General features: G+C 46.7%; 1 protein-coding gene across 1 annotated transcript; it reads right to left on the bottom strand.

Annotated features, from left to right (window-relative positions):
- Positions 1-1,651: 1,651 nt before the first annotated feature.
- Positions 1,652-19,922, bottom strand: LOC110486647 (uncharacterized). Its single transcript, XM_036941351.2, has 2 exons — positions 19,025-19,922; positions 1,652-4,455 (listed from the first exon to the last, which is right to left on the bottom strand). Exon 2 carries the CDS (start codon positions 4,434-4,436, stop codon positions 2,916-2,918), a length of 1,521 nt encoding a protein of 506 aa, XP_036797246.1. The 5' UTR covers positions 4,437-4,455; positions 19,025-19,922; the 3' UTR covers positions 1,652-2,915.
- Positions 19,923-23,261: the final 3,339 nt, after the last annotated feature.

The following is a 23,261-nucleotide window of genomic DNA, read 5'->3' as shown; positions in this document are numbered from 1 at the left end:
GCAAGGATACGATGGGATGGGGGGCCACAGCAGCAAGGATACGATGGGATGGGGGGGCCACAGCAGCAAGGATACGATGGGATGGGGGGCCACAGCAGCAAGGATACGATGGGATGGGGGGGCCACAGCAGCAAGGATACGATGGGATGGGGGGGCCACAGCAGCGAGGATACGATGGGATGGGGGGCCACAGCAGCAAGGATACGATGGGATGGGGGGCCACAGCAGCAAGGATACGATGGGATGGGGGGGCCACAGCAGCGAGGATACGATGGGATGGGGGGCCCCAGCAGTGGGGATACGTTGGGATGGGGGGGCCACAGCAGCGAGGATACGATGGGATGGGGGGCCCCAGCAGTGGGGATACGTTGGGATGGGGGGCCACAACAGCGAGGATACGATGGGATGGGGGGCCACAGCAGCAAGGATACGATGGGATGGGGGGCCACAGCAGCAAGGATACGATGGGATGGGGGGCCACAGCAGCGGGGATACGTTGGGATGGGGGGGCCACAGCAGCGAGGATACGATGGGATGGGGGGCCCCAGCAGTGGGGATACGATGGGATAGGGGGCCACACAGGCATTGTGTTAAATGGCTGTGATGTAATTTAGTCATTTGTAGGAATCCACTAAAGCCAGTTAAATTAGAGTGTGGGGACATGTTGTTGAAGCCAGGTTACATACTGCAGGTCTAGTACAAAGCCCAGGGTAATGGCTTTCTAGATGTGGTGAACTTTACGGCTCTCATCATCAGCTCAGGTTCATTGGGTGCCCCTGGAAGACGAGGGGAAAGATGGAGGTGTGACGAAGGTGAGATAAAACAGTCAAAGTGACCAGAAGAAAAGAGGTTGGAGACGATTCATTTACTGCACGCAAGCCATAACAGAAACCAAGAGAGGAAGGATGATTAGGAGATCCAGGTGAGAAGAGACTGTTGGAAGTCAAGAAAAACCTTTAGCTTCTGTGTTACGATGCATGTCAAACAACCAAGATGACATTGAAGTCAACTTTGGGGGGTGAAGATGATACACATATATCTGTAGAAATCTAACCTATGAGGATGAAAGCCTGGGGAACAATTTGTAAAATGTGTGTATTTTTATTTTTATGTTTTTATGATAACTATATTTATTTTCATTATGTATGTATGTATGTATTGAATAATTGTATGTACATGTTCATTTAATACTTAATTCTTACTCATTTAATTTGACCTAATTTGAAAAGTAAATATGAAACATTAAAAATGGTCATTAAGATATGCTACTGTATGTGTACATTTTGAAAACAAATTGTGTTATGATTGAAAAAAAATAATATGAATGACGAAGATGATAATACAAATTTAAAATAACACCTGCAAAATAAACAGTGATGAAGATGATGGTGATAAAAAGACAAAATAAAGTGGACTCGTTGTACAACACATCCCAATGTGTGTGTTCTCACTTTGTGTACCTGGGGTTGGCACGTGTGTAGACAACAGGAGCGTGTGTAAGGGGAGGAGAGGCAGTGGTTTGTGTATTTGTGAGAAGAATGTTCAGCATGTGAATACTGTATGTGTATATGACAGAAAGAGAGACAACACACACCGATAGATCACACCATTGACACTTGCCGGGAAAGACCATTATGCATAAAAATCATGATAAAATAAGTTATAATAGTTTATCTTTTACTTATGGAATAAGAAACAGGCCTTTACAATATACATACATGTATTACAAAAAGCCAGATGTATAAATATGTTGTACTGCATATACTATAGAGTGCAGAGTTCAAACTGCAAACTGAGGCGAATGGAATTCTTCAATCATCTAATGATCTAACTACAGGCAGAGATAGAGATAAAAATGCTTCTGTGGTTGTCACACTGCTGCATGGTTTCTATTGGTCACTCAAATGTTCTGATCACATATGACTGGCTACACTGTAAATGGACTGTTGCTCTCATGACAACAATATGGGCATCATGATGACACCCAGCATTGTGCTCACAGTATACATGGCTCAATTCTCCTCTCTATCTTACTATTAAACCACTCAGTGATAATGTTCTCTGTGAGACTTCACAAAGGAGGACTGGGGATGGTCAGTGCTCAGTATGGATTGTTGAGGAGTATCAGGCTAAATCACTAGGTGCTGCCAGTCCCTTCCTCTCCCATTCAGAGCAGAGGCCAGACGCCAGAGGCTGGAATCATGTAACAACAACAAACCTATCTTTCCACATACCTTTCTCTATAAATATACATACTTTCATACATAAAAGCATACTGATCACATATTGTACACATATATAAAGAAATATATTAATTTAAAACTCATGCTTACATACAGTATTACTCAGCAATAACATGTATGATATGAAACAATTGTGAAACAAACAGTACTTTTTTTAAATCACTGTTTTGATATGATAGTTTTCCCTAAGTTGTATTGTTGAGGTTTTATTGTTTTTGTGTAGTCACTCTCACTGAGCCCGTGATGGGTGGAGGGGTTGTCTCGCCTACACTCTTTAAAAAAAGTGCTATCTAGAACCTAAGGGTTCTTTGGCTATCCCCATAGGAGAACCCTTTGAAGAACCCATTTTGGTTCCAGGTAGAACACTTTTGACTTCCATGTAGAACCCTTTCCACAGAGGGTTCTACATAGAACCTCAAAAAGGGTTCTACCTAGAACCAAAAAGGGTTCTCCTATGGGGACAGCCAAAGAACCCGTTTGGAACCCTTTTTTTTGTAAGAGTGCAGCTATCATAAGAAGAATGCACTAATGTAAGTCGCTCTGGATAAGAGGCACCCTGGCCTATAAAGTAACACCTACTGTCTAATTGACATTACATCCAATGTTCCAAGCATTATCTGTGTTAACATTTCTTCCACATTATCCTCTCCACCTTTCCTCCATCTCCTGCCCTCACTCCCTTCCTCTGTTTTTCCTGGTTACTCTGGACAGTAGGACACACACGCAGGACGAGTTGATGCGGACCCACCTCCAGCCCTGCAGACCGTTGTTGTCAACAGTGAGGGCTCGGACATATGTGTCCTTGGCCTTACACTGACTCACCCACTGTCTGATGTCCACGCCCCGGCAGCTGGCCCCGGACACACCTACGGGTCCTGTCACTGTTCCTGCTGCCGAGGCCCCTGCCCCCCCTGCCTCCCGCTGCGGCCCACCGCCCCTCTGCTGCCCCTCCTGGCGGCAGCGAGTCTCATAGAAGTACTGCTTCAGCGCCCCCTTGACTGTCTTGATCTCTGGCACGATGTTGACTGTTTTACCCCTATCGTCGAATACCGTCGTCTTGTCCGTTACCCACACGCTCTCCGACTCACACACCGGCATCTCACCCCGCCCGGTGTGGGGCAAGTGTGAGCGCTTGTGCCTGGGGGCGGGGCGAGGGGGCTCCCTGGCCCCCCTTAGAGTGTCCACCCAGCTCAGCGGCACACTCCCGTCCATCTCTCGGTCCCCATGACCCTCCATGTGTCCGTCTGCGTCCGACACTTCCTCCTCCTCCTCCTCTTCCTCCTTGTCCTCTCCTTCTATGGGCAACATGCCTGACTCCAGCATGAGAAGGAGGGGCGGGTGCTCTGGAGGAGAGGAAGAGAAAAGGACCCGTGGGTGTGCATCTAAAAACAGCAGCTCTTGCTTCTCCTTTACACCTCCCAGCCCCTGACCCAGCCCTAACCCTAGTCCTACTTCCATTCCTTCCTCTGACAGATCCGGACCTTTCCCAGCCCCTGCCCCAGGCCCACCCTCCATCCCCTCCTCTCCCCTGTTATCACTGCTCTCTGTCCTAGCCTCTGCTTTCTGCGGGGTCCTCTGACTGGAGGGATCTGGCCCAGTTTTACTGTGGTGTCCAGCATTAGTGGAAGGTTTGTAAGTTTCCACCACATACATGTTGGGAGGTCTGAGATCCTGTTCATCGGTCCTGGGGTCTAGAGAGTGATGATGGTTTTCCTTCTGAGCCATGTCTCTAAAGCTGCTGTCATCACCAGCTCTGCTGCTGTCTGGTTTATAGTCTCCTAGTACATAGCTCTCCTGGGAGGGGTAGTCCTGATGACTGCTGCCATTGGTGCTCCTGAGTTTTCCTCCATCAGTGTTAGAATATTTATTTAAACCAACGCTGTTCGTGTTTTCTGTATGAAAATTGCTTTTTGACAAATAACTTTGTTGTTTTCGCTTCCCTTTCAAAGCTTGCACCTCCTCTTTAATTATGGAGGGGTTATTGTAGTCCTTGTAGTCCACATTGTAGGCCTCAGGAGCTGGAAGTGTGGAGTAAGATCCGGGGGAGTGACTGGAAGAGTCATCGATGTCCTCTGTGTGGTCGTCCAGGCTACTGCCAGGCTCCGTCATCGCAGCAACAGTACTAGTCACAGGGCTGTGAGGGAAGGGCAGGGCCGAGGCGATCACCATGGCAACCAGGGGAAGCCAGTGCATCACTCCCAACACGTATCAACTGAGGATGGAGAGACGGGTATGGGGAGAGAGAGAGAGAGGAGAGACGGGTATGGGGAGAGAGAGAGAGAGGAGAGACGGGTATGGGGAGAGAGAGAGAGGAGAGACGGGTATGGAGAGAGAGAGAGAGAGAGAGAGAGAGAGAGGAGAGACGGGTATGGGGAGAGAGAGAGAGAGAGGAGAGACGGGTATGGGGAGAGAGAGAGAGAGAGAGAGAGAGAGAGAGAGAGAGAGGAGAGGGGTATGGGGAGAGAGAGAGAGGAGAGACGGGTATGGAGAGAGAGAGAGGAGAGACGGGTATGGAGAGAGAGAGAGAGGAGAGACGGGTATGGGGAGAGAGAGAAAAAGGAGAGACGGGTATGGAGAGAGAAATAGGGAGAGAGGAGAGACGGGTATGGGGAGAGAGAGAGGAGAGGAGAGACGGGTATGGGGAGAGAGAGAGAGGAGAGACGGGTATGGGGAGAGAGAGAGAGAGAGGAGAGACGGGTATGGGGAGAGAGAGAGAGGAGAGAGACGGGTATGGGGAGAGAGAGAGAGGAGAGAGATGGGTATGGGGAGAGAGCGAGAGGAGAGATAGAGGAGAGATGGGTATGGGGAGAGAGAGAGGAAAGGAGAGACGGGTATGGGGAGAAGGAAAGAGAGGAGAGACGGGTATGGGGAGAGAGAGAGAGAGAGAGGAGAGATGGGTATGGGGAGAGAGAGAAGGGAGAGACGGGTATGGGGAGAGAGAGAGAGAGAGGAGAGACGGGTATGGAGAGAGAGAGAGGAGAGACGGGCATGGGGAGAGAGAGAGAGAGGAGAGAGACGGGTATGGAGAGAGAGAGAGAGAGAGAGAGAGAGAGAGAGAGGAGAGAGACGGGTATGGAGAGAGAGAGGAGAGAGACGGGTATGGAGAGAGAGAGAGAGAGAGAGAGAGAGAGAGACGGGTATGTGGAGAGAGAGAGGAGAGACGGGTATGGGGAGAGAGAGAGAGGAGAGACGGGTATGGGGAGAGAGAGAGAGGAGAGAGACGGGTATGGGGAGAGAGAGAGAGGAGAGACGGGTATAGGGAGAGAGAAAGGAGAGACGGGCATGGGGAGAGAGAGAGAGGAGAGAGACGGGTATGGGGAGAGAGAGAGAGAGAGAGAGGAAAGAGACGGGTATGGAGAGAGAGAGAGAGAGAGAGCGATGGTATGGGGAGAGAGAGAGCGGAGAGACGGGTATGGGGAGAGAGAGAGAGGAGAGACGGGTATGGGGAAAGAGAGAGAGAGAGGAGAGACGGGTATGTGGAGAGAGAGAGAGAAGAGACAGGTATGGGGAGAGAGAGGAGAGACGGGTATGGGGAGAGAGAGGGGAGAGAGACGGGTATGGAGAGAGAGAGAGAGGAGAGATGGGTATGGGGAGAGAGAGAGAGAGGAGAGACGGGTATGGGGAGAGAGAGAGAGAGGAGAGACGGGTATGGGGAGAGAGAGAGAGAGGAGAGACGGGTATGAGGAGAGAGAGAGAGGAGAGACGGGTAAATGGGAGAGAGAGAGAGGAGAGATGGGTATGGGGAGAGAGAGAGAGGAGAGACGGGTATGGGGAGAGAGAGAGGAGAGAGACGGTATGGAGAGAGAGAGAGAGAGAGGAGAGACGGGTATGGAGAGAGAGAGAGAGAGAGAGAGGAGAGAGACGGTATGGGGAGAGAGAGAGAGAAGAGACAGGTATGGGGAGAGAGAGGAGATACGGGTATGGGGAGAGAGAGAGGAGAGAGACGGGTATGGAGAGAGAGAGAGAGGTGAGACGGGCATGGGGAGAGAGAGAGAGAGAGGAGAGAGATGGGTATGGAGAGAGCGAGAGAGAGAGAGGAGAGAGACGGGTATGGAGAGAGAGAGAGACGGGTATGGAGAGAGAGAGAGAGAGAGAGAGAGAGACGGTATGGGGAGAGAGAGAGAGGAGAGACGGGTATGGGGAGAGAGAGAGAGAGGAGAGACGGGTATGGGGAGAGAGAGAGAGAGAGGAGAGACGGGTATGGGGAGAGAGAGAGAGAGGAGAGACGGGTATGAGGAGAGAGAGAGAGAGAGAGAGAGAGAGAGAGCGACGGCATGGGGAGAGAGAGAGAGAGAGAGAGGAGAGATGGGTATGGGGAGAGAGAGAGGAGAGAGACGGGTATGGGGAGAGAGAGAGAGGAGAGACGGGTATAGGGAGAGAGAAAGGAGAGACGGGCATGGGGAGAGAGAGAGAGGAGAGAGACGGGTATGGGGAGAGAGAGAGAGAGAGAGGAAAGAGACGGGTATGGAGAGAGAGAGAGAGAGAGAGCGATGGTATGGGGAGAGAGAGAGAGGAGAGACGGGTATGGAGAGAGAGAGAGGAGAGACGGGTATGGAGAGAGAGAGAGAGGAGAGACGGGTATGGGGAGAGAGAGAAAAAGGAGAGACGGGTATGGAGAGAGAAATAGGGAGAGAGGAGAGACGGGTATGGGGAGAGAGAGAGGAGAGGAGAGACGGGTATGGGGAGAGAGAGAGAGGAGAGACGGGTATGGGGAGAGAGAGAGAGAGAGGAGAGACGGGTATGGGGAGAGAGAGAGAGGAGAGAGACGGGTATGGGGAGAGAGAGAGAGGAGAGAGATGGGTATGGGGAGAGAGCGAGAGGAGAGATAGAGGAGAGATGGGTATGGGGAGAGAGAGAGGAAAGGAGAGACGGGTATGGGGAGAAAGAAAGAGAGGAGAGACGGGTATGGGGAGAGAGAGAGAGAGAGAGGAGAGATGGGTATGGGGAGAGAGAGAAGGGAGAGACGGGTATGGGGAGAGAGAGAGAGAGAGGAGAGACGGGTATGGAGAGAGAGAGAGGAGAGACGGGCATGGGGAGAGAGAGAGAGAGGAGAGAGACGGGTATGGAGAGAGAGAGAGAGAGAGAGAGAGAGAGAGAGGAGAGAGACGGGTATGGAGAGAGAGAGGAGAGAGACGGGTATGGAGAGAGAGAGAGAGAGAGAGAGAGAGACGGGTATGTGGAGAGAGAGAGGAGAGACGGGTATGGGGAGAGAGAGAGAGGAGAGACGGGTATGGGGAGAGAGAGAGAGGAGAGAGACGGGTATGGGGAGAGAGAGAGAGGAGAGACGGGTATAGGGAGAGAGAAAGGAGAGACGGGCATGGGGAGAGAGAGAGAGGAGAGAGACGGGTATGGGGAGAGAGAGAGAGAGAGAGGAAAGAGACGGGTATGGAGAGAGAGAGAGAGAGAGAGCGATGGTATGGGGAGAGAGAGAGCGGAGAGACGGGTATGGGGAGAGAGAGAGAGGAGAGACGGGTATGGGGAAAGAGAGAGAGAGAGGAGAGACGGGTATGTGGAGAGAGAGAGAGAAGAGACAGGTATGGGGAGAGAGAGGAGAGACGGGTATGGGGAGAGAGAGGGGAGAGAGACGGGTATGGAGAGAGAGAGAGAGGAGAGATGGGTATGGGGAGAGAGAGAGAGAGGAGAGACGGGTATGGGGAGAGAGAGAGAGAGGAGAGACGGGTATGGGGAGAGAGAGAGAGAGGAGAGACGGGTATGAGGAGAGAGAGAGAGGAGAGACGGGTAAATGGGAGAGAGAGAGAGGAGAGATGGGTATGGGGAGAGAGAGAGAGGAGAGACGGGTATGGGGAGAGAGAGAGGAGAGAGACGGTATGGAGAGAGAGAGAGAGAGAGGAGAGACGGGTATGGAGAGAGAGAGAGAGAGAGAGAGGAGAGAGACGGTATGGGGAGAGAGAGAGAGAAGAGACAGGTATGGGGAGAGAGAGGAGATACGGGTATGGGGAGAGAGAGAGGAGAGAGACGGGTATGGAGAGAGAGAGAGAGGTGAGACGGGCATGGGGAGAGAGAGAGAGAGAGGAGAGAGATGGGTATGGAGAGAGCGAGAGAGAGAGAGGAGAGAGACGGGTATGGAGAGAGAGAGAGACGGGTATGGAGAGAGAGAGAGAGAGAGAGAGACGGTATGGGGAGAGAGAGAGAGGAGAGACGGGTATGGGGAGAGAGAGAGAGAGGAGAGACGGGTATGGGGAGAGAGAGAGAGAGAGGAGAGACGGGTATGGGGAGAGAGAGAGAGAGGAGAGACGGGTATGAGGAGAGAGAGAGAGAGAGAGAGAGAGAGAGAGCGACGGCATGGGGAGAGAGAGAGAGAGAGAGAGGAGAGATGGGTATGGGGAGAGAGAGAGGAGAGAGACGGGTATGGGGAGAGAGAGAGAGGAGAGACGGGTATAGGGAGAGAGAAAGGAGAGACGGGCATGGGGAGAGAGAGAGAGGAGAGAGACGGGTATGGGGAGAGAGAGAGAGAGAGAGGAAAGAGACGGGTATGGAGAGAGAGAGAGAGAGAGAGCGATGGTATGGGGAGAGAGAGAGAGGAGAGACGCGTATGGGGAGAGAGAGAGAGGAGAGACGGGTATGGGGAAAGAGAGAGAGAGAGGAGAGACGGGTATGGGGAGAGAGAGAGAGAAGAGACAGGTATGGGGAGAGAGAGGAGAGACGGGTATGGGGAGAGAGAGGGGAGAGAGACGGGTATGGAGAGAGAGAGAGAGGAGAGATGGGTATGGGGAGAGAGAGAGAGGAGAGACGGGTATGGGGAGAGAGAGAGAGAGGAGAGACGGGTATGGGGAGAGAGAGAGAGAGGAGAGACGGGTATGAGGAGAGAGAGAGAGAGGAGAGACGGGTAAATGGGAGAGAGAGAGAGGAGAGATGGGTATGGGGAGAGAGAGAGAGGAGAGACGGGTATGGGGAGAGAGAGAGGAGAGAGACGGTATGGAGAGAGAGAGAGAGAGAGGAGAGACGGGTATGGAGAGAGAGAGAGAGAGAGGAGAGAGACGGTATGGGGAGAGAGAGAGAGAAGAGACAGGTATGGGGAGAGAGAGGAGATACGGGTATGGGGAGAGAGAGAGGAGAGAGACGGGTATGGAGAGAGAGAGAGAGGAGAGACGGGCATGGGGAGAGAGAGAGAGAGAGGAGAGAGATGGGTATGGAGAGAGCGAGAGAGAGAGAGGAGAGACGGGTATGGAGAGAGAGAGAGACGGGTATGGAGAGAGAGAGAGAGAGAGAGACGGTATGGGGAGAGAGAGAGAGAAGAGACGGGTATGGGGAGAGAGAGAGCGAGAGAGAGGGGAGAGACCGGTATGGGGAGAGAGAGAGAGAGGAGAGACGGGTATGGGGAGAGAGAGAAGAGAGACGGGCATGGGGAGAGAGAGAGAGGAGAGACGGGTATGGGGAGAGAGAGAGAGAGGAGAGACGGGTATGGGGAGAGAGAGAGAGAGAGGAGAGACGGTATGGGGAGAGAGAGAGAGGAGAGACGGGTATGGGGAGAGAGAGAGAGAGGAGAGACGGGTATGGGGAGAGAGAGAGAGGAGAGACGGGTATGGGGAGAGAGAGAGAGAGGAGAGACGGGTATGAGGAGAGAGAGAGAGAGAGAGAGGAGAGACGGGTAAATGGGAGAGAGAGAGAGGAGAGATGGGTATGGGGAGAGAGAGAGAGAGGAGAGACGGGTATGGAGAGAGAGAGAGAGAGAGAGGAGAGACGGGTATGGAGAGAGAGAGAGAGAGAGAGAGAGAGAGAGAGGAGAGACGGTATGGGGAGAGAGAGAGAGAGAGAAGAGACGGGTATGGGGAGAGAGAGAGGAGAGACGGGTATGGGGAGAGAGAGAGGAGAGAGACGGGTATGGAGAGAGAAAGAGAGGAGAGACGGGCATGGGGAGAGAGAGACAGAGGAGAGAGATGGATATGGAGAGAGAGAGAGGAGAGACGGGCATGGGGAGAGAGAGAGAGGAGAGAGACGGGTATGGAGAGAGAGAGAGAGAGAGAGGAGAGAGACGGGTATGGAGAGAGAGAGAGAGTGAGAGAGCGACGGTATGGAGAGAGAGAGAGAGAAGGGACGGTATGGGGAGAGAGAGCGAGAAGAGACGGGTATGGGGAGAGAGAGAGGAGAGACAGGTATGGGGAGAGAGAGAGGAGAGAGACGGGTATGGAGAGAGAAAGAGAGGAGAGACGGGCATGGGGAGAGAGAGACAGAGGAGAGAGATGGATATGGAAGAGAGAGGAGAGACGGGCATGGGGAGAGAGAGAGAGGAGAGAGACGGGTATGGAGAGAGAGAGAGAGAGAGAGGAGAGAGACGGGTATGGAGAGAGAGAGAGAGTGAGAGAGCGACGGTATGGAGAGAGAGAGAGAGAAGGGACGGTATGGGGAGAGAGAGCGAGAGAGAGAGGAGAGAGACGGGTATGGAGAGAGAGAGAGAGTGAGAGAGCGACGGTATGGAGAGAGAGAGAGAGAGAAGGGACGGGTATGGGGAGAGAGAGAGAGGAGAGAGACGGGTATGGAGAGAGAGAGAGGAGAGACGGGCACGGGGAGAGAGGAGAGAGACGGGTATGGAGAGAGAGAGAGAGAGAGAGAGAGAGAGAGAGGAGAGAGACGGGTATGGAGAGAGAGAGAGACGGGTATGGAGAGAGAGAGAGAGAGAGAGACGGTATGGGAGAGAGAGAGAAGAGACGGGTATGGGGAGAGAGAGAGAGGAGAGACGGGTATGGGGAGAGAGAGAGAGGAGAGACGGGCATTGGGAGAGAGAGAGAGAGGAGAGACGGGCATGGGGAGAGAGAGAGAGGAGAGAGACGGGTATGGAGAGAGCGAGAAGAGAAATGGGGTTAAAACAGTGTTCAATACAGTAAATGTGGAACTCTCATGAAAAGGTAAAACAAGCCTTTTTACTGGTGCTAACCTGTAGCTTAACTGTTAACTCTAGAAGTGTAGAGGTAGCTTTATAATCTTAGCAAAACTGCAGAAAGATCAGTTTATCCATGTGAGGAGACTGTGGAACAATGGACATGCAGCAGAACAGATCCCCTGCCTGCCCGGTTGGCTGCCTGGTTGGCTGCCCGGTTGGCTGCCCGGTTGTTGGCCTTCAAATGGAGCCTCTATAATCCTGCTATGTGTGTCGACTGTGGGTCATTAATCTCACAGCCAAAGGAAATGAATTACAACTCAAGCAGTCATAATGAGGCCTTAGGGTTTCGAAAGGCTTTTTTCAACTTTTAAGGGCGTAAAACATCAAATGTTTGTAGTTGCAGTTGGTCCTCTGTGCCCAATCTATGGTTGTGTGCGAAGTGGTCAATTCTATAAACAGATTTGGTTTGGTGCATGTCAGTTTGCAAAAACATACATGTGCATACGAGTAAATACGCAAGCTTTGATCCAATAAATGTTTTGCCTTGTGGCAGAAAATAAGGCATTTCACAGTAATAACTGAACTAATCATTTAATTGTTGTTGTGACAGATGCTGAACTTAGACTTGGAAACATAAAAAAAGTGAAACCAGAAATACTTGAAGAAGAGTTTTTCTTCTCAAAAGCTCCAGAATATCCTGGCCCTTGGCCAATTCTCTGAAGGTTTGCATCACAACCTCCTTTGAACACAATGATGAATGATGAGTGATACCAGAGAAACCTTTAACCGCTTCCCTAGTACTTCCAGAGAAGCTAAACACCTTCTTTGCCCACTTTGAGGATAACACAGTGCCACCGACGTGGCCCGCTACCAAGGACTGTGGGCTCTCCTTCTCCGTGGCCAACTTGAGTAAGACCTTTAAGCATGTTAACCCTTGCAAGGCTGCCGGCCCAGACCGCATCCCAAGCCGTATCCTCAGAGCATGTGCAGACCAGCTGGCTGGAGTGTTTACGGACATATTCAAACTCTCCCTATCCCAGTCGGCTGTCCCCACTTCCTTCAAGATGTCCACCATTGTTCCTGTACCCAAGAAAGCAAAGGTAACTGAACTAACTCAATTATGTCATCATGAAGTGCTTTGAGAGACTAGTCAAGGATCATATCACCTCTACCTTACCTGACACCCTAGACCCACTTAAATTTGCTTACCGCCACAATAGATCCACAGATGATGCAATCGCCATCGCACTGCCCTATAACATCTGGACAAGAGGAATACCTACATAAGAATGCTGTTCATTAACTATAGCTCAACATTCAACACCATAGTACACTCCAAGCTCATCATTAAGCTTGGGGCCCCAGGTTTGAAGGTAGGAAACAACACCTCCACTTCGCTGATCCTCAACACAGGGGCCCCAAAAGGGTGTGTGCTCAGCCCCCTCTTATACTCCATGTTCACACATGACTGCGTGGCCATGCACACCTCCAACTCAATCATCAAGTTTGCAGACAACACAACAGTAGTAGGACTGATTACCAACAATGACGAGACAGCCTAAAGGGAGTAGGTGTTGGCCCTGGGAGGGTGGTGCCAGGAAAATAACCTCTCACGTAACGTCAACAAAACAAAGCTGATTGTGGAATTTAGGAAACAGCAGTGGGAGCACCCCCTATCCACATTGACGGGACCGCAGTGGAGAAGGTGGAAAGCTTCAAGTTCCTCGGCGTACACGTCACTGACAAACTGAATTGGTCCACCCACACAGACATTGTAGTGAAGAAGGCACAACAGCGCCTCTTCAACCTCAGGAGGCTGAACAAATTTGGCTTGATACCTAAAACCCTCACAAACCTTTACAGATGCATCCTGTCGGGCTGTATCATCACCTGGTACGGCAACTGCACCGCATGCAACCGCAGGTCTCTTCAGAGGGTGGTGGTCTGCCCAACGCATCACCAGGGGCAAACTACCTGCCTTACAGCACCAGATGATAATCAAAGACAACAACCACCCGAGTCACTGCCTGTTCACCCTGCTATCATCCAGATGGCGAGGTCAGTACATGTGCATCAAAGCTGGGACCGGGAGACTGAAAAACAGCTTCTATCTCAAGGCCATCAGACTGTTAAATACTGTAGCCAATCAGTAACACCTTAGAGGCTGCTGCCCTATATACATAGACTTGAAATCCCTGGCCACTTTAATACGGGAACACTGGTCACTTTAATAATGTTTACATATTGCATTACTCATCTCATATGTATATACTGTATTCTATTCTACTCTGCTGTATCTTAGTCGATGCCGCTCTGACATTGCTTGTCCAAATATTTATTTATTATTAATTCCATTCCTTTACTTTGGATTTGTGTGTATTATTTGTATTGTTGCGAAATGGTTAGATATTACTTGTTAGATATTACTGCACAGTTGTAGCTAGATACACAAGCATTTCGCTACACCCCCAATAACATCTGCCGAACACATGTATGTGACCAATAAAATGTGGTTTTAACCAATTGCCTGATCCTCTGTCCTCTCACTCACACCTGCCACCAGAGGGCAAAGCAGACCATCATATTCAACTTGATACGCTTTCAAGATAATATGGTACTACAATAATAGTCTATTGACTGAGCTTCAATGTCATATCAGTATGTCAACTATGGCATTGGATTGGCAGTTTCATGTAAAAGTGTAACATTAAGGATTTTTTGAAAGGACATTCTACTCCAAAATGTAATTATGTTCACTTCCTTTAGAACTCTTCTGAAAATCGAGGACAGTTTCCTTTTATCTCATGACCTCAATGACATCACCAGCCAATTATATATGAAGCCTAAAAATAATTTAGCTAGCGTAAAGTTACTGTATAATTATTACATACATCTACATATGTAGAATCTTAATTTGAGCCAATTTGCTACAGCAGGAAAAGAATCCTGCAGCAACAGGAAATGTACATTATTATGTTGATTATAATTATCCTGCAGCAACAGGACATTTAAATTATTATGTGGATTATAATTAATGGACATTTTTGTAAGGGTTGATGATTTTGGGCACTAGAGTCCTCTATTTCTATGGTTGGCTGCACTTCCAGGATTACAAACTAGCTAGCTAGTTACCTGGGAGGTTTCTTGGAAGATCTGATGAGAATCTGAGGAAGATATGTAACTTGTTATAACTTGTCGCACTGAATTTGTCACTCTGAACTTGGCGCCAACAATTTAGCAGCGGCTATGCGCCACTGTTAAAGGAATAAAGGGAAACACTGATCAGTACAGCAACAACACATGCCTTCCTCTGGTTCGCGTTTTGTCTGAAGAGGCCTGCTACATATGTGGCATATCATGATGGTGTCACACATCATGTAGGACTAGTCAACCATGATTATGAGGATTCCTCTGGGAGAGCATATGGCCTCCACCCAGAAAAAGATGAACCCACTTCCAAGACTGAGTCATGTGTCACTTCTATTTATCTGTTATTGTGTGAAAAATGGGAGGAGGACATTTAGAAAGAGTTTAAAAAGGTAGAATGCTCAGAATGTCTGTGATTTGGGTTTACTGCTACCTTCAGGTGTCCCCAGACCAGACAACAGACTGAGAAAGGGGAAGGGAGACTGAGAAAGGGAGGGAGAGGGGGAGATTGAGAAAGGGAGAGATAGATAGAGAGATAGATAGAGAGATGGATAGAGAGACAGACAGACAGACGGATAGAGAGACAGACAGATAGACGGATAGAGAGACAGACAGACAGACAGACAGACAGACAGACAGACAGACAGACAGACAGACAGACAGACAGACAGACAGACAGACAGACAGACAGACAGACAGACAGACAGACAGACAGACAGACAGACAGACAGACAGACAGACAGATAGATAGATAGATAGATAGATAGATAGATAGATAGATAGATAGATAGATAGATAGATAGATAGATAGATAGATAGATAGATAGATAGATAGATAGATAGATAGATAGATAGATAGATAGATAGATAGATAGATAGATAGATAGATAGATAGATAGATAGAGGTTGGTAGATAGGAGGTGAGAGAGAAAAACAGAGTGGGAGAAAGAGAGTACACAGCGGCAGAATACCTGACCACTGTGACTGACCCAAAATTAAGGAAAGCTTTGACTATGTACAGACTCAGTGAGCATAGCCTTGCTATTGAGAAAGGCCGCCGTAGGCAGACATGGCTCTCAAGAGAAGACAGGCTATGTGCTCACTGCCCACAAAATGAGGTGGAAACTGAGCTGCACTTCCTAACCTCCTGCCCAATGTATGACCATATTAGAGAGACATATTTCCCTCAGATTACACAGATCCACAAAGAATTCGAAAAAAAATCCACATTTGAAAAACTCCCATATCTACTGGGTGAAATACCACAATGTGCCATCACAGCAGCAAGATTTGTGACCTGTTGCCACGAGAAAAGGGCAACCAGTGAACACCATTGTAAATACAACCCATATTTATGCATATTTATTTTATCTTGTGTCCTTTAACCATTTGTACATTGTTAAAACACTGTGTATATATATATATAATATGACATTTGTAATGTCTTTACTGTTTTGAAACCTCTGTATGTGTAATGTTTACTGTTAATTTTTGTTGTTTTTCACTTTATATATTCACTTTGTATGTTGTCTACCTCACTTGCTTTGGCAATGTTAACACATGTTTCCCATGCCAATAAAGCCCTTGAATTGAATTGAATTGAATTGAATTGAAAGAAAGATACAGTGAGAGAAAGAGAAATGACAGGAGATTCACTACACCTGACCACACCTGGGACACAATGCAGTAGTGATTAGTAAAAGAACCAGGGACATTAGATGACACATCAGTCATGTATTTATGCTTGCATATGCTGTGGGCCTCGTTCCCTGGTGATACACAAATCACATCAAAGGACTCGTTTCCTCTTTTCTCTTATTGGCACAGGGCCATCCGTAAGTTCGTAAACACAGGTGTGCTGTGTACTGTATGCAAATAAAGTGTCCTGAAGTGCCATTCTGGGTTCTGGTTAGTTCCAGCCCAGACAGATGGTGAGCTGCAGAAGAGCACTGTCAATTATAGATGAACATGCACTGTGCCATGTGGCAACAGACGTGGCAACAGACAACACAGACAGAGATAGAGACATAGACAAACAGAGACAAAGACAAAGACAGAGACAGAGAGAGGTGAACAACAGTCAATTATTCAATCAGTGGCATTACGATCCCCATGTATTTTTATAAATGGGCATCATGTATATAAAAAAATATTTTAAGGCTGTGTGTGTGTTTAGTGGAAGAGCTGGTTGTAAGGTTTTCTGAGAACACACACCAGACAGGCAGGCAGACACACGCGCTGGAGACCATATCAGTGCACTCTGTGGTACAGGAGCTTTTCATCATCATGCTCCATTTGCTACAATGACACGCGCCATTTACACTCCCTGCATGGCCAGACAAGGACCTCCTCACTCCTCAGCTGTCTGGATAAGACCAAAACACTGTCTGACCAGCAAATCTCAAACAATCTCACAAATGAATAGACAACCCAATCTCCGAAACGAACACACTCGGTCTATAGAAAAAACATCCCAAAACCACAGATTCAAAACTATAAGAAAACATAAGACTTTCCCAACTAATTTACAAAACCTCCAAACATTATCCAAACAAACAATCCAAACCCCAAACCCTGTCAAAACAAACCTTCTGACCCCAAACCAAAACACTCCCCCAAGTTCCTACAGAAAACCAAACTGCCTAACAGTTCAAAAACACACCATTTTTTTAAATGATCTTCAAATAAACAGACACAACATAACACTGCTACAACAAAGTCACACGTACAACTTACAGCTAGGCCTAAATCTCACAAATAAACCTGGTGATTAGGGATAGGTGCCTTAAGGTTGTTGGTTTGACTTATCTTTTAGATGGTTACCTGAGAAGTATATTGTTGGTATGAAATGACAGAGAAGGAGGAGTGAGAGAGGATGGAGAGGAATGAGACTGGGAAGCTAGAATTAGTCTGGGAGGCTCTGTTAGGGAACAGTGAGAAGAGAATTCCATTAAGCTGGCTCCACACCTGGCAGTGGCTGCTGTGCAATTATCCTGTTAACAACTAATCCGCTTCATGTGTGGGTAATGGGCCGGATGTCCATTTGTCCGTCTGAGATGATTCATTATGTCAAGGCCCAGACCAGTCGGGATAATCATATCTCTTTGGAGTCAACACATAACCTTATGGACATGTGTGTGTGTACTGAAATCATCCGTCCATAGACCAGATTAGTCAGTGCAATGTGTGGACTTCTTCATAGCCTAACTGTGACAGAGGTCAACTTCACGTCTGTGACACCTGCTGTGCCTAGAGCAGAGGAAACACTACAGCAGATTGTTTGTCTTTGTTTTTCTCTGTCTCTGTATGGCCTGAGACAGAGTAAAAGCCTTGTGATCATGAGTTTTGAGCACGTAACAGTGCTTAGCTGTCCTTCTGTGCAAACAGCCCATTAATTAGGATTCTATGATTGTGTCATTCCACTCTTTAGTCTAACTGGGTATCTACCCTGGGCTCTCTCTGGCCTTGGCTCTGTGTACAGCTTTTTCAGTTCACAGTTCACATTCAGTTCACACACACACACACACACACACATACACACAGAATCTTAATTTGAGCCAGTTTGCTGTAGCAGGAAAATAATCCTGTAGAAACACAAAATGTGAATTATTAGGTGGATTATAAATAATGGAAACATTTTTGTAGGGGTTGATACATTTTTCGTTAGGACACACACACCCTACACAAAAAAGCACACATACACAGCATAAACATGAATATGCAAGGACCTGTCCAATCTAATCAGGCACTGATCCAAAGGATAAATGACAGTCAATCTGTCCATAGGAAGAAAGGAGAGCAGCAGTGCAGTGTGAATTAAGCTGTCTACCAGAAGGGAGCCTCCATGAAGGAAACATTCCACATGGTACCATGTTCTTACCTAATCGGCGTTGAAAAACCAACAACGTTTTCCTTAAGCATTTAACCAACTGAAGGTGGTGCACATTGTATTATTTACATGCAAAGGGCCACGTTTGCACGGCAAATTAAAAGCATAATCTGGAAGATTTCTTGCTGTTCTTTGGTTATTTTTTATTTCAATGAATGATATAACCATTGATTCTTGTATATAATGTATTATTCCTCATGACTTTAATATAACCGTCTTCTTACTCCATCACAACACAACATATAAGGTTGTAGGCCTTATTTACTTCAGTAAACAAACAATGTATTGCTGCAAAATGTTTTAAACTATCATGCATGCAATAGATTGTCAGTACTTGCATTCAAAGCCCCACTATGAATACGAGAGTGGTTACATTTCCTAAACCCCATCTCGCAGCTTCCTACCAAACCAAGTGAGGGTCTGCTGTTGGGCTGAAACACATACTCAGGATTGTGGCTTTAATGCACTCTGCTACTGGTAAAGGGACATAATCATAGTAGTCTAATTTTTCAGGGACATTATGCACTTAATGCCATTAATTACTTTTAACACAAGAGGTAAACAACAACCTAAATCTCCAAAATTCACACAAAGTAGACTATAGGCAAGATTTCAGTAGATTATTGATCCATTGGCCTGATGACCTGTCAATTTCTGTGATCTCGAGCATACACCTGCAGATTAGGATTAGGTTATATGTAGCCTATTATCATATCTGAATACTTGTGAAAGAAAAAAAAACATTGATGGAGATTTAAATTAGGCTATCCAATAATGTGCTGTGGCAAACCCAACAGTAGATGTATTAACCGAAAGTGTCCATAGCTCGTGTTAATACATATGCAAACAAATGAACATATACATGAACTGCAGTTTGTAAAATGGACACGATAAGTAAATGTGTACCGTTTAGGTGAGATCCGGACCACGCGTCCTTCCAGTTGACACCACATTGGTTATAGACTAATGGTCCGAGAGAGTTGGCGAAGTGGAAAACTCTCAAAATTGGTTTACATGGAAAAGTTAAGTTTTCATATTCAATTCAAATTAACTTCCCACGTCACAAAAAAAAAAATATTATGTCAGTTAGCCATGTCCGTTTGAATTAAACAACAATCATTTTAAAAAACGTCTATTATGTCAGTTAGCCATGTCCGTTTGAATTAAACAACAATCATTTAAAAAAACATCTATTATGTCAGTTAGCCATGTCCGTTTGAATTAAACAACAATCATTTAAAAAAACGTCTATTATGTCAGTTAGCCATGTCCGTTTGAATTAAACAACAATCATTTTAAAAAACATCTATTATGTCAGTTAGCCATGTCCGTTTGAATTAAACAACAATCATTTTAAAAAACATCTATTATGTCAGTTAGCCATGTCCGTTTGAATTAAACAACAATCATTTTAAAAAACGTCTATTATGTCAGTTAGCCATGTCCGTTTGAATTAAACAACAATCATTTAAAAAAACGTCTATTATGTCAGTTAGCCATGTCCGTTTGAATTAAACAACAATCATTTTAAAAAACGATGGGAAGAAAAAATAAATATGCAAAAACAGCTCCGTCCTAACCGCGCTTTAAACAAGACAGACAACGCGATGTTTGATAAAAGAAAAAATAAATATCTATGCATGATTCGGTCAAGATCTCATCCTCCTGACGTTGTTCTTCATATTCCATGAAAAGAGGAACTGTAATTTATTTAAATTGAAGTCGACATACACAGTAAACTAATCGATGTCTCTATAACGACTGGCAGCGAAGCGCTGCGGTCCGTTTAGACTACGTTGGGATCAACAAAGTTTGTCAAATTCTTCCCAGTTCTCAAAAACTCCGCCTGTAGCCTAAACACGAATAGCTTCTGGTTGCTTTTGGAGCGGAGGAGCGGGAGGACAAGACGGGGCGAGCGAGTTTTTTGAAAGGGGTAAAGGACAGAGGGGGAAAGAAAGCACAGAATAAACAACAGGACGAGGAACATCTGTGAGAGGGATATCGAATGCCAAGTTTTCTCAATACAAAATGTATAGCCCCAAACAGCCTAACTGCTGGTTATTAGGGATAAAGAAAAACAGTATTATAGATTTAATATATTAATTTAAGCAATGATTTACCTTTACCTCAGCCTTCCTTTCCCTGGGAAATCATGAGGCTAAACTGGGTTCAGGTTCATAACTCGCCTACTGTCTAGGCTTACTGTCTAATACATATAACACATCATAACATACCTATAAGTACTGTACCTAATCACAATTTGAGGTAATTGGATGAGGTGGGACATGTTGGGTGCGGATGAGTATGAGTCAGGTTAACTAGTGCACATAACACATCATAACCTACCTGTAAATACTGTACCTAATCAGAATTTGAGGTGTTTGGATGACTTTGGACAGCTATCTTCTGATTGTTTGAAGATAGTTGACATATACCAGACTGCATGTCTAGTATACTAGGCTACTGTGTAGGTCTTTAGGCCAACGTTTGAGGTTTGACCGACTCGACAACAAACTGGTAAAGATGAAACCATGGCTGAGAGCTGAGACCTAGGCTACTGTGAAGGCAGTGGAGTTATGACAGACAGTTCATCTAGATGGGTCTTCGCGCCAGCTGAGTATGTAGCCTATGTTCTTTTAACCTTGGAGAACAGCACGTCCACTGAGTCAGTCCACCTTGAAGTTTGTTGTTGAAAAGGAAACCATAAATTGGTAGATGAGCAGAGGAAGGCTTTACCTTTTCCCTGTGTCTGCGTCTCTCAGACACTCTCTTTCTTTACCAAGGTAGTGGTTTCCATCTCACTAAAACCTTTTTTTCATGAATGTTTAAAAAGATGAAAGGATAAGGAAAAGAATGGAGACAAAAGAGAGGAGGTTTGTGTTACAACCCTGCCCCTGTGAGACTGCTCATGAAAGACTTTTGGGATGGGAGAGATGGGGACAGAAAAGGAGACAGAGAAAGAGGGGGAGAATGAAAATAACTTTTCAAACTCCAACTGCTAAACGGGTCAGTTGTGTATAGTGGAACTAGCTAAAATGCAGAACTCACTCAAAGATGGGGGTACTTACCACTGTCAATACAGTCAGACCTAAAGGGATGTTGATAGATAGCACTCTGTGACTGACTGCTACTGTTTTACCCCCAACACACACATGCGCACAGCCGCACACACTCCATTAAATACACTCAGTCTCTCTCACACATCCAGGAGCAGCCCTAAAATAAGATTGGGATGTTATTACCTCTTCATATCCTCACCCTCTTTGCTGTTCTTCCCCGGTGTCTCCCTCATGGCATTCCTCCCTCTCAGCATTTAGTGTCAGTCATTGGCAATCTTTGGAACCCTCCCACCATTCTCTCAGTTTTTTGTCTGAACTTGTTCTGTGCACACTTAGATATTTCGGCCCGAGGTTACATCAGTGAGAGAGGGAGAGCGAGAGAGAGTTAGCAAGGTATTGACAGAGATGACAGTCAAACAAAGACGGTGAGAGTAAGGTCAACACACACAAATGTAGGGACAAAAGTTATTTCTCTCTCTCTCTCTCTCTCTCTCTCTCTCTCTCTCTCAGAACCACATCAATAGGCACAGATATAGCTTCTTCTTCTTCTTTTACACCCTTTCACCTGGAGCATTTTTCTGTCACATGAAACACACATCACATTATCCAAACATTCTCTGCTAATAGATGTAGAGACCGTGCTGCTTAAATACATGCCACATTTTAAAATGCACACACAGACACATGAAATGTCATAAATAAATAAATGACTCTCGTGATCCATTGGTCTTTCATTCATCTCGTGTACATGTGTCACGTTCTGACCTTACTTCCTTTTTATGTCTTTATTTTAGTTGGTGAGTTGGGGTGGGCATTCTATGTTGTTTTTCTATGTTTTGTTCTGTTGTTATATTTCTATGTGTTTGGCCTAGTATGGTTCTCAATCAGAGGCAGGTGTCAGTCGTTGTCTCTGATTGGGAGCCATATTTAGGTAGCCTGTTTTCTATTGTGTTTTGTGGGTGGTTGTATCCTGTGTCAGTGTTTTCACCATACGGGACTGTTTCGGTTGTTTGTTTGTACTTTTGTTATTTTGTTCAGTGTTCTGTTGATTTATTAAATAGATCATTATGGACACTTACCACGCTGCACATTGGTCTGATCCTTGCTACTCCTCCTCTGAAGAAGAGGAATTCCGTTACAACATGTAGCTAATTGGCATCAATAATTAACAAACAAACATAACAATGCAATCATGTTATTGCAATTTGCACCAATCCAATAACCTCCAAAACCAGAAACATTTTCAACTGGAAATGCACCAACATCATCTGATACACGTTCCCACACCCCTAGGCTGTGTCTATCTAATTCCAAATAAACCCTAATGTTTCAGATTCAACAGTCTATCTTTCTCTTCCTCACACAAAATGTCATCAAACATGGATTTATTACTATAGCAATGAATATCCCGTCAATTTTACCTCAGCCAAATATCAGTGTAATTGTGGCAATTATTGCAAATAGCCGAGCTGTCAGGGTGGAGGTTACACAGTCTGATTGCCCCCCACCAGAGACCAGGGGCATGAAGGCAGACGCATCAGACTTAACTTCAATTATTGAACTCACCCTTTCCCCCAGGCTGTGTCAATCTTTCATTAACTCTCTTTGCTTCTCCCCCTACTCTCTCTAACCCGCCCACTATATTTTAATGTCTCTCTGCCTCTCTCTTTCCATGTCTCTCTCCCTTCATATCATGTCTCTCTCCCCTCTCACTGTCCACTTCATCTCCTCACATCTCACTATTCCCCCTTTCTCCATTCACATTCTCTCCTCAACTCTCACTCTCTTACTACATCTAAACTCTCTCTTCATGAACCTCACCATCCCCCGTTCCTCCTCTTTTTCAGACTTGGGTACGAAGAGCGGCCACATGTGTTTCCAATTTCAGGCGTAATGCTCCACTCACCGCAATCTGACCCAATTAGCCCGCGACTCCTGGAAACGCCCCAGTCACCCTCACCGGTCACGGTACTACCCTGCCTCTGTGGCACGGAGGTAAAGGGTCGGCTCACTGAGGGGATGGGGGGATACTATCTCATGATGAACGTGTGACTGGCTCTGTCTGGGTGGAGGTAGGGAGGAGA

The sequence above is a fragment of the Oncorhynchus mykiss genome, chromosome 13 (assembly GCF_057628025.1).
Source record: "Oncorhynchus mykiss isolate SJ-2025 chromosome 13, ASM5762802v1, whole genome shotgun sequence".
Taxonomy (NCBI): Eukaryota; Metazoa; Chordata; class Actinopteri; order Salmoniformes; family Salmonidae; genus Oncorhynchus; species Oncorhynchus mykiss.
The sequence above is the reverse complement of the archived record's forward strand: the minus strand, read 5'-3'. Positions and strand labels throughout refer to the sequence as shown.

What these genes read in the sequence shown, in the direction of transcription:
- LOC110486647 (XM_036941351.2), bottom strand. Translation starts at nt 4,436, where the DNA reads ATGCACTGGCTTCCCCTGGTTGCCATGGTGATCGCCTCGGCCCTGCCC.